The 12,045-nt window shown below is 38.0% G+C and overlaps 1 protein-coding gene across 2 annotated transcripts in view; it reads left to right on the top strand.

The window, feature by feature from the left end:
- vgll4b (vestigial-like family member 4b) overlaps positions 1–5,115 on the top strand; it is a 105,753-nt gene extending 100,638 nt beyond the window's left edge. For both annotated transcript variants that reach the window (XM_057845293.1, XM_057845292.1), the window contains one exon: positions 1,034–5,115. In XM_057845293.1, coding sequence (XP_057701276.1) covers positions 1,034–1,308 — 275 coding nt within the window. In that variant the 3' untranslated portion in view covers positions 1,309–5,115. The remainder of the gene's footprint in view (positions 1–1,033) is intronic.
- The last annotated feature ends 6,930 nt before the right edge of the window (positions 5,116–12,045 follow it).

The following is a 12,045-nucleotide window of genomic DNA, read 5'->3' on the forward strand; positions in this document are numbered from 1 at the left end:
GGGACACGTCTGGCATTGCAGGATTTTGAGTCCCTGGCCGTGTATTGTGTTACTGATAGTAGCCTTTGTTACTGTGGTCCCAGCTCTCTGTAGGTCATTCACTAGGTCCCCCCGTGTGGTTCTGGGATTTTTTTTCTCACCGTTCTTGTTATCCTTTTGACGCCACGGGGTGAGATCTTGCATGGAGCCCCAGATCGAGGGAGAGTATCAGTGGTCTTGTATGTCTTCCATTTTCTAATAATCGCTCCCACAGTTGATTTCTTTATACCAAGCGTTTTACCTATTGCAGATTCAGTCTTCCCAGCCTGAGACAATTTTGTCTCTGGTGTCCTTCGACAGCTCTTTTGTCTTGGCCATAGTGGAGTTTGGAGTGTGACAGACTGAGGTTGTGGACAGATGTCTTTTATACCGATAATGGGTTTAAACAGTTGCCATTAATACAGGTAACGGGTGGAGCGTCGTTAGACCTCGTTAGAAGTTAGACCCCTTTGACAGCCAGAAATCTTGCTTGTTTGTTGGTGACCAAATACTTAATTTCCACTCTAATTTGGAAATAAATTCTTTAAAAATCAAACAATGGGATTTTTTTTTTTTTTTTTTTTTTTTGCACATTATGTCTCTCATGGTTGAGGTTTACCCATGTTGGCAATTACAGGCCTCTCTAATCTTTTCAAGTAGGAGAACTTGCACAATTGGTTGTTGACTAAATACTTATTGGCCCCACTGTCCGTCAGTTTGGTGTGATTATTTTGGCCGCATGGGTATTTTGAATTTATTTGACTATGTTAGATCGGTTAATATTGTTTTTTTTTCTATTGGCATGCTGAGCAGGCACCATTGGCTCACGCTAGCTTAGCCACTCAGGAACTAACAAATAACAGACAAACTGTACGGAATTTGTTGAAATCAACTCCACTGACTAATTAAACCTAATGTCAACAATTCTGAACTTCCCCTAATCCAGGCACATGTAAGTTTCGGTATCATTGTGATTGACCAGCTTCCGTTTTTTCTCTGTTCATCTTCATTGCAGCCAACACTGTGTGTGACCCTGTCATCGAGGAGCACTTCCGCCGTAGCTTGGGCAAAAACTACAAGGAACCTGAACCGGCGGCGACCGCGCAAGCCACGGCCGCCAACTCAGTGTCCATCACGGGCTCGGTGGACGACCACTTCGCCAAGGCGTTGGGAGAGACCTGGCTGCAGATCAAGAACAAGAGCACGCCGTCGTCTTCCGCCAGCAGCCCCGACTCGTCACCCGACAGCCGCGTCGTCAACCGCAATCGCTCCCCTTCACTGGTCTCCTGAAGGTGGCGGGACTTCCGAGAAAGCCGGCCTCCTTGATGGAGCGCTGAGGAGCAGCAAGGAACTGATGAGGAATGCGGCGTCCTGGCGTTTTTTTTTTTTTTTTTGTACATAAGCAGTTTTTTCTTTGTAGATCTTTTTGGGTTTTGTTTAACGCGCTGCATCGAAAGACAAAAGTGAGAAACAAAAAGCACGTGAATGTGCCACCAAAAATTTCTCTAGCCCCTTTCACACTGCACCTCAAAGACTCGAGGACTGACCGGCGAGGTCTGGACGGATGCCAACGACGCCTGATGAAAGTGTTATGTTTGACTGTTTGGATTGAAAGGTTTTACACTAGGCCATGATTTAAAATCTGGAGTTCAAGGCTGATATGTTCAAATGCTGAAAGATTTCAACAATGGTTCTGATCTTAAAAGGTTACGCTTCTAAGATTTGGGTTACAAATTGCACATCATGAGAGTCTTTGTGAAAGCCACCTTCATCTTTTCAAAAAGCTAACAATAGTATTAAATAAGAACAGGCTGAGGTGAACGCGCATCATCCCATCTGTGGTTAAGTCGGCCTTTGAAAGGTGCGAACGGTAAAATCGCTTTTCCCCTGTCATGCATGTATTTTGGTTTTGAATAGCTGGCATCTTGCAGTCAGCATTTTTCCGGATGTTTTCTTGTGACTCGCGTTAGACAACACTCGCTCACTGCTGGATCAGTTGTAATCCCATTTATCGTTGATGTTAATATGTCACACGCGTGCTTTTTATTTTTTATTTTTTTAGTTTTGTACCAGTCAACAGGCTCCGCTTAACATTTTCTACTGAAACAAAACAAACCAAGCAACGTTGACGTTGATCCGTCACTGGCGCGACGACGATCTGTAAAGTTTACGCAAAACAGTACAGTTCGGTACGGTGTTAAGAGATGTTTCAAATCGGGCGCTTTTTAACTTTTGATTTTTAAGAACAAGCAAATACAGTGATCCCTCTACTTCTGAAATTAATTGGTTCTGGAAGTAGTTTAAAATAGGACTGCAACTATTTATTACAGGTAGTTAGCAGTTTACGAACGAGTTCTGTTTTTGCGCTGGCGATGTAACCCGGAATTAACTCTTTAAAAACATCAAAACACCATCTAAATAAAAAAACTATCCAAAAACATATGTGATACGTCATTGTACTGTCCTCGCCAAGACATTGGAGCTAAGCGCCAAAATGACGATGTTAGACTCATCTTTTCATGACAACAACAATTGCAGAATAAAACTAAAATAAAACAAAATTAAATCATTCTCATCTTCAATAACAGAAATTCAAATTTGCGTTTACAAGTCGCTGCTGATACAGCAATAACAAACGATTAGCATGTATCAGTTAGCATCCGCACATAACTCGCACCAAGTATTTGACCACAATTAAAAATGCACGATAAACAGTAAAAAAGGGGTTATGTACAGCAGTCGCCTCTGGATGCTTCACAAGCAACAAATTGTGCGCAAGCTGTCTCCTCTACTACTCGGCTGCTCTGTGTTTGGGGTGGGCGGACGCGTCTGTACATGCATCACAAAAGTCAACATTTGAAGAAAAAAACGACGTAGGCAGCATAAAGTCGAAATCATGCAAGTTGGGTCCATCGTAACTTGGGGACTACCTGTATTTGTATGATTAATCTATCAATTCAAATAATCAAGTAATCAGAAAATTTTAATGTGTTGCAGAATAAATTTTGCTAAAATTGCACTTTAAAAAGAGCTTTAGATGCGAATACAAAATAAAACTCCCGAGTGTTTTTTCCAACTATGCAGAGTTGCACTTGCAATTCACAAGAAAAATAATTAAATTACCTGATCTAAGCCTTAAGCTGTATAAAAATAAATGAGGTTTGAAGTACAACAAAATAACAATTCTTATTTGGCTAGCTAAAATGTTTTTGGTCTTTTTTTTTTCCGTTTTTTTTTTTTTTAACAGTGCGCTTAAAAGATCGTTAGAACACATATTCCAAAAAAAAAAAAAAAAAAAAAACTTAAATACAGCTCTAAACTAAATTATGAATGGATAAATTAGCTCGAAGTTTTACAACCTTATGTTGGTCTTAACAGGGAGCAGCTGAGTTATGTCATATTCAATGTTGCCACTAGAGGGTAGTGTATCCACCCATATCAATAAAACTAAATGCAAACACTTTTAAAACAAACCATTACAATTAAATGAATCCTCTAAGCAGCAAAAAAAATTTCGAATTAATACGAGCTGATCAATTAATCGTTGCAGCATTAGTTTCGTAACTTAAAACATTTGTAAGAAGAGGTGCGTTTTCCATGTAAATGCCCTAACCCGTTCCAAGCCCCCCCAAATTCAGACATAAATCTTTTATAATGCATCAAAACGTGTAATAAATGTTACAATTAGATTATTGCACAATAAACATAAAATTGAGTTGTGCATAGTGTAAAAAAACAATAAAGAATAAATTCACTCATGTAAAGCTGTCAGAACACGAAGAGGGTAATGAAGAGGACGCTGGGATACACACATAAAGTAGAGGTCCTTCTTAGCCAATGGGATGCTAGGCAATAGCCAAAGGCAGAGCAGCTATAAGTATGTTACATTCAGTGAACTCTGGGAGATGTGAGTACCAGCCATACTTATTATTGCGTAACAAAGCAATATTTTCCCATTGAGGCGTGTCTTAACCTGAAAATTCTGAATCTGAAAATATAGAGACGTTTGTAAGTAGAGGTACCACTGTAACTTCAGATTGAGGCAACATTTGACGATTTCAAGATAGTCCTTCAGAGGGTTGAGCATGTGGGGTTAACTTTCAAGCATTAGATTACTGCAGAGGGAATTGTGCAATTCTGGGAATTAAGAACACAAAAAAAAGGATCTGTTAAATCAATACAGTAGCATCTAAACAAACCACAATGGTCTTCCGAACTGGACTGCTAAGTGGAAGCGCTACCGACAAAAAGCGTTCTCCACACATTCCATTTTTATTTCGTCCAGTATAGCAAGAAATGGCAATAAAATAGCCGCCGCAGGAGCTGAGCTTCTGTTGCTGCTAAAACGTCACGTAAACTGGTTCATTTTTTCTCTCCATCATTTCACTTCCGTGCTGTACTTTGAAAGCGGCCTGTCTACTACATCGCGTAGAGTAGGAAGATGTTTTTGTAATAGTTAACTTTAAGACCATCATTACGCTGTGCGTAACGGATGTACAGAGGAAAGAAATCATAGGTATTTTTCAAGGAACAATAATTTGTTAATGACATGTAGCTATTTAATTTTTTCTTCTTGTCCTCTATTATAATCCTTTGTTTCTTCTCGTTGAAAAAGTTGATCTTTTTTTGTCGTTTGTCTTAAAAGGTTCAAGTGCAGGAACACACACACACAAAGCCACTGGACGATGTCGGTGACAATCGCTACTTCCAGCAATTATTTAATTAAAAAGTCCAGTGACTCAGCCACTAGGTTCAGCGCCACCCGCTGGCAGCATTTTCAATCGCGTCTTCCAAATCCGAGTCCAATCTGTTGCTCTTCAATCTGCCTTGTTGCTAGTCAGCAATGCGAGTGTTTTGGGTCGTCCATTGTCGCGCAATGTGGCTACCAATCACATGTTCCTGGGGCACTGTATTTTTTTTTTTCTTTTTAACAAGTAGCATGTATTTAGTGCTAGAATCACTCTCAACTGTACAATAAATAGTACACACAAATGAACAGTTTGTGGCTCTGCGTCTCCTACTGAAAAGGTTTTGGCAGGCCACCTTTTTTTTGTACGTAAAGTAGCCTTGATGAACAATAAAGTGCTTTGAAATCAGCACCTGACTGACTGTGGTTTCTCTGCTCACTGATCTGTAGACTTCATTATCAGTTGACGGGCTCGGGGCGCACCTGGCTATAAGCAGCCACCCACCAAATTTGACACAAAAACGGCATTTGTTCACGTATAAGCCGCACTTGGACTATAAGTAGCAGCCGTCCTCACTATATAATGGGATAATTACACCAAAAATTATCAACCAGTAACACTATTTGACAGTGGCATCATTCAATTGTCATAAAACCAAATGAACCACTCTGAAGTTTTGAACCAATTGGCTGCAAAGCTTCATTGCTTCAAGAAGCTTCGTTTGGCTATCACTGCTCATAGACTTCAAAACTATTGACCTGACACTTCGTCATTCTTTGCGTCACGCCTTACCATAAGGCAGTGCTTCTCAATTATTTTCTGTTACGCCCCCCCCGGAAGACGTAAACGTTCTGCGCCCCCCCAACTCTGTCACCACTGTAAATATACTGTAGTATCATTTGTATATAAAATTCTTATTATTATAAGTACAACTCTGCGTAACATTGTTATTTTTTATATTAAACAGAAAAGTAATACAGATTAACTTACAATAAAGTATACAAAAAACAAAAAAAAACATCATTCTGTATAAATACACTCAGTACATTTTTTGACCGTTTAATGAAATCAATAAATAATAATAAATTCAAATTGATTAGCAACATCAAGCATGATGACAATATGTCAAACAATTAGACCGAAAAAACAAAAGTAATAGAACAAAACAACATGGTAGTAGGCAGAGGGACAGTTTTTATTTTTGCTGCAGGCAGTATCAGCTCCTTTGTTATGTTGTGGGGTCATTTTGCACTGAGCAACTTGGTATGCCAGATTATATGATGCTGACCGTGCTCACTGGTGTACTGATGTAACACTGACAAAGCGGGAGGATTGCTGGGCTTATTTGGCACTCACTGAAAAAAAAATAATTCCTGCTGTCCGCTGCGAACATTTTTATACAAAGTAGACAGACTGGTCTTTCCTCATCTCCCATTGTACTAAAAGACAAGGCCAAAAGTTAAATGCTACATATGCTTTGTCATATTTCCTTGTCTTAGCTTTTCATATCTCCAGTGCTCTTTGCTGTGTGCTCTTGTTTGGTTCAAAAGTACTGCACACACGCTGAAAATGAGAGCAGCACTGCCACCCACTGAGTGGATGTGCAATTACACTTTCATCTAGTACGACAATAAAGTATGTTCCCCAAGGTCACATGCGCCACCCCTAGCATCGCTCTGCGCCCCCCTGGGGGGGCCCGCCCCACTATTTGAGAAGTACTGCCATAAGGGGCTGAGCTTCATTTAGTAATAGTCATTCGAAGAAAGCACACGCTCATGTCCAAGGCGGGTTTAAGCTTGGATTTTTGAAGAAGTACGAAAACTGTACCACATACAAACAGGAAGGATACGTGTGATTCGTGCGAGGATTCGAGGTAATTCTAACATTTTTTGTACCATGGATGCATTTTTAAACTTATGAAATAAAATCAATGGGAGAAATCAGCTGCTACTGCATTGGCATCATAGTTCGCCATATTTACATAAAATAAACGCCAACTGCAGTTTATTTGCTTTTAACCAAGAATAGAGACTGTTTCACATCCATATCTATAAAGAATTCGGGGATTTAAGCATTTATTCACAAGAATTTTCACCAGAAAAGCTGTTTACGTCAGGTGGACGCTAGCCTCAGTCGCTAACAGAGTAGCATTATAGTTAGACATATTTACGTAAAATAAACGCTAAATGCACTTTTTTTTTTTTTTTTATTTGCGTTTAACCAAGAATTGAGACTGTTTTACACCCATATCTATGAAGAATTAGGGGATTTAAGCATTTATTCACAATAATTTTTGCCAGAAAAGCTCTGTTGACATCAGGCGGCCGCTAGCCTCATTCGCTAACAGAGTAGCACTGTACTTCGACATATTTACGTAAAATAAACGCTAAACGCAAGTTGTTTTTTTGCTTATAACCAAGAATCGAGACCGTTTTACATCCATATCTATGAAGAATTCGGGGACTTAAGCATTTATTCACAATAATTTTCACCAGAAAAGCTCTGTTAACGTCAGGCGGCCACTAGCCTCATTCCCTACAAATATACGTTTTCTTAGCTTTTAACCACGAATTGAGACTGTCTTCTGTCCATATCTATGAAGAATTTAGGGATTTGTAGTGGATGAATGTTGTTGAGTCTTGATGGCTCGTTGAGTAGACGTTCGTGTCGACGTGTCCGGCCGCTCGTGACTCTCTTGACTCTCTGTCTGTGCCGGAAACACGCACGGCAAAATATTTTTCCCCTGGAACACAACATGCCCCACTTAAGTTCCTTAAGTGAATTATGTAACAATGTAGTGGTCACCACAGATTTAAACATTTGTTCACAAGAATTTCCGCCAGAAAAGCTCTGTTTACGTCAGGCGGCCGCTAGCCTCAATCGCTAACAGAGTAGCATTGTACTTCGACATATTTACGTAAAATAAACGCTAAACGCAAGTTGTTTTTTTGCTTATAACCAAGAATCGAGACCGTTTTACATCCATATCTATGAAGAATTCGGGGACTTAAGCATTTATTCACAATAATTTTCACCAGAAAAGCTCTGTTAACGTCAGGCGGCCAATAGCCTCATTCCCTACAAATATACAGTATAATGACAATAAAGGGCTATTATATTCTATAATAAGTTGTTATTGCATATAGAATTTATTCTACTTATAAATGATTTATAACTGATTCTGCATGTTTTCCTCAAGTCCTGAGCTTCTGATGTGAAAATTGAGTGATTTATTAGCTGTTGAAAAAAATTTAAGTTGGTATTTTGGGCAAAAACATATGTTAATTATTGCCATTGATCCTGAAAATATAGATTATCTCTGCATTTGGTGATTTTTGTGTATCTAGTGCATAAACTGAGAATTTTATAGCCGTTTTGTTTTGTTACACTTATATAAAAAATAATTGATCACGATTTTATAAGGGAACTACTTTGAATTTTTTGACACTGCTGCTCATGCAGACTCATGTATGGCTAAGGTAGCTGCATGTTTTGGTTTTAGGTCATTAGCAGCTTTGGTTTTAAAAATATTTGAATTTTAAGTTTTTGAAAATAGGCCCCCTACGGATCGGCCCGGCGCCCCAAGTCATGTCAATATATTACGAAGTCTATGCACTGCTCCCCTGGAGGAGACAGTCATCCTCTGCTGCCACCTGCTGTCAACACTGTTGTTGTCCAACATGCCTCCTAGCATGCAGTGTGGCGCTACAGATGTACTAAATAACAATCAAAATTCATGTTTTGTGCTAATTATTTCTTCAGTTACTGTTCCACTTTCATTAATTGGTAGCTATGGTATTTGGCAACACTTTATTTGACAGTGGTGCCATAAGATTCATTAGACAATCATAATTATGACATGACACTGCCATGAGCATTGATGAATGCTTATAAATGGATCACTTTTGAATGGATGTAAAAGATCCGAGCTTGACATAAATGGAGTTAGTGACATAATGTGCTGGATGACACTTAACTGAATCTGTCATAAGCATTCAGTAATGCAAATGAGTGTCATGCCATAGTTATGACAGTCTTATGACCAGTGTTGTTAATAACGGCGTTACAATATAACGGCGTTACTAACGGCGTTATTTTTTTCAGTAGTGGGTAATCTAATTAATTACTTTTCTCATCTTGGCAACGCCGTTACCGTTACTGAGGACGGAAAGGCATGCGTTACTACGCGTTACTATATTGGTCGAAAAGTCTGAGGGAGACGGACTCACCGAGACGACAGAGCAGAGCAGGAGTAGGGAGGAGGCAAGAAAGTTGTGACGCCGAGCAAACGCGATGCTAGGTATCTCCAATAATACATGTTGTAGCCGATAGCCTACAAACTACGCCCGCATGTTATGGTAGATATGGTAGACATGGTAGATATCACATCTACTGTACATAGATATAACTAGATGCAAAATGACAGACATGGCACTAAATGAGTTAGTAGACAGCCGCCATCTTAAAGCAGTAGACTTTTTAGGACGGCTCTGTTGTAGAGAACCTTCCTAGCGAACCTAAGTAACTTTTTATCTAAAATGCTTCTAAATCGGCAAAATCTTGACTTGAATCTATCTTTAAATGATGAAACAGTTTTAAAACTTTCATATGTCGAAAGCAGAGAGAAGGGAACTAATGCAATAATGGGAGCAATTTTAACAACTTTTAACAGTTGATTCAGGGTAAAGTGTAAATTAGGGTAAAGAATTGGGCTCGGGCCAATTGTACCAAAAACCTTCACAAAAAACTTCCTATCGTGTGGCCAATGGTTTTTTTATTTTTATTTATTTATTTATTTTTTTTGGAAAAAAAAAAAAAAAAAGTAATTATTACCATTTACTTTGCCAAGTAACTAATTACTCTTACATTCAGGTAATTGAGTTACTAACGCAATTACTTTTTGGGAGAAGTAATTTGTAACTATAATTAATTACTTTTTTTCAGTAAGATTAACAACACTGCTTATGACGCCACTGTCAAATAAACTGTGACCTAGTAACCTAAATAAATCAACAAGCCGCACTGGACTACAAACCACAGGATTCAAAGTGAAGGAAAAAAGTAGAGGCTTATAGTCTCAAAATTACGGTAAATATAACAAAACAAAATGGCTTGATAATTCTCAGATTTTACACTAGATCCACAAAAATCAGCAAATGCAGAGATACTCACCTATATTTTCAGAATCAATAGCAATATTTAACAAATCATGCAAGTTTTTGCCAGCAATAGAAACCTCTTTTTATTTTTAGTCCAATTCTGACAAGTTTTCAAAAGCTAATAAATCACTCAATTTTCACATCAAACACTTAATACTTGAGGAAAGATTGCAGAATCATTTTAATTTTATTCAACAAAAGAAAAATTAGGGCGGTTATCGTTCATTTTTACGTAAATATTCCAAGCTAAAGGCATTGTCTAACCCGAAATGGCAGCCTTCACAAAACAGAGATTTTTAAATTGATTTTTTTTTGTAAATAAATGCATAAATTCGTGGAATTTCTATAGATATGAATGTAAAACAGTCTAGATTATTGGTTAAAAGCAAAAAACGGGCACTTATCGTTCATTTTATACAAATATTTCAAGCGAAAGTTCCGTTATTGTGTAATCCAACATGGCAGCCGTCACAAAACAAAGAGCTTTTTAAGCTGAAAATTCTTGTAAATAAATGTGCATAGACTTCATAATGTTCTGACGGGACACTGGGCCAATAAATAGGGGGCCTGCATTATTGGCGAGGCCGTCAAAGCTGATCGAGTGGAATCACAAAGAGCTTTTTTCGTTGAAAATTCTTGTGAATAAATGCTTAAATCCCTGAATTCTTTATATAGACGTAAAACAGTCGATTCTTGGTTAGAAGCAAAAAAAAAAAAAAAAAAAAAGTGCAGTCATTTTATTTATACAATTTTTATATACAGTATATATATATTATTTTATATTATTTATTTATATATTTATTTATTTATTTAATGTAAATATGTCGAAGTACAATGTTAGTCTGTTAGTAAATGTAGCTAGCGGCTAGCTAAACAGAGCTTTTCCACTGAAAATTATTGTGAATAAATGCTTAAATCCCCGAATTCTTTATGGATATGGACGTAAAACAGTCTTGATTATTGGTTAAAAGCAAAAAACCCTGTGCAGTCAGCATTTATTTTACGTGAATAAGTCGAAGTACAATGCTAGTCTGTTAATTAATGTAGCTAGCAGCCGCCTTATCTAAAAGGAGCTTTTCTGGTGAAAATTCTTGTGAATAAATGCTTAAATCCTGAATTCTCTAAAGATATGGACGTAAAATAGTCTCGATTCTTGGTTAAAAGCAAAAAAACGGGCAGTTTGCATTTATTGTATGTAAAAATGTCTAAGAATGATGCTAGTCCGTAGCGGATAATGTCTCCCATTGATTTTTTTTTCACAACATTAAAAAAAAAAATATATATATATATACAGTGCTGCTCGAAAGTTTGTGAACCCCACAGCGATGGTCAGATTTTTTGTAAAAAAAACTAAAATAACCTTATTAAATGTTAAGTTATACCCAAATCCACAATACTGACATTCCAAATAATGGACTGAAACAAAAGAAATAGTTATATTGTCATTCTTTATTTAACAAAAGTGGTTGATTTAAGAAAAACTCAGGTATCATGTGTGCAAAAGTATGTGAACCCCTTCAGTTAATAGGATATTGCGCCTCCTTTTGCAGAGATTACCTCAACCAAACGGTTTCTGTAGTGACTAATCAGCCTCTCACATCTACTTTGGGGGATTTTTGCCCATTCTTCCTTGCAGAACGCAGTCAGTTGAGAGAGGTTTGATGGGCGTCTGGCATGAACTGCTCGCTTCAGGTCCCGCCACAGCATTTCAATGGGATTTAGGTCAGGACTTTGACTGGGCCAGTCCAGAACACGAATCTTCTTCTTTTTCAGCCATTCCTTGGTTGTATTGCTGGAATGCTTTGGATCATTATCATGTTGCATGATCCACCTTCTGCCAAGCTTTAACTTCAAAACAGATGGCGTCAGGTTATGTTCTAGGATTTGACAATATTCCTCAGAATTCATGATTCCCTGGACTATGTGGAGTTGTCCAGGTCCTGAGGATGAAAAGCAAGCCCAGATCTTGACATTCCCACCTCCATGCTTCACTGTTGGGAGAAGGTTCTTTTGGTGGTATGCAGTGTTGACTTTTCGCCAGACATGGCGGTTTTGGTTGTGACCAAACAGTTCAATTTTGCACCTACATCAGTTGATGAAAACTCTTTTTAATTTAGTCTCGACAACACAACTGTTAAAAAAAAAAAAAAAAAAAAACTACTGAATTGATTGATTAGGAA

This window comes from Corythoichthys intestinalis, chromosome 9 (genome assembly GCF_030265065.1).
Source record: "Corythoichthys intestinalis isolate RoL2023-P3 chromosome 9, ASM3026506v1, whole genome shotgun sequence".
Classification (NCBI taxonomy): domain Eukaryota; kingdom Metazoa; phylum Chordata; class Actinopteri; order Syngnathiformes; family Syngnathidae; genus Corythoichthys; species Corythoichthys intestinalis.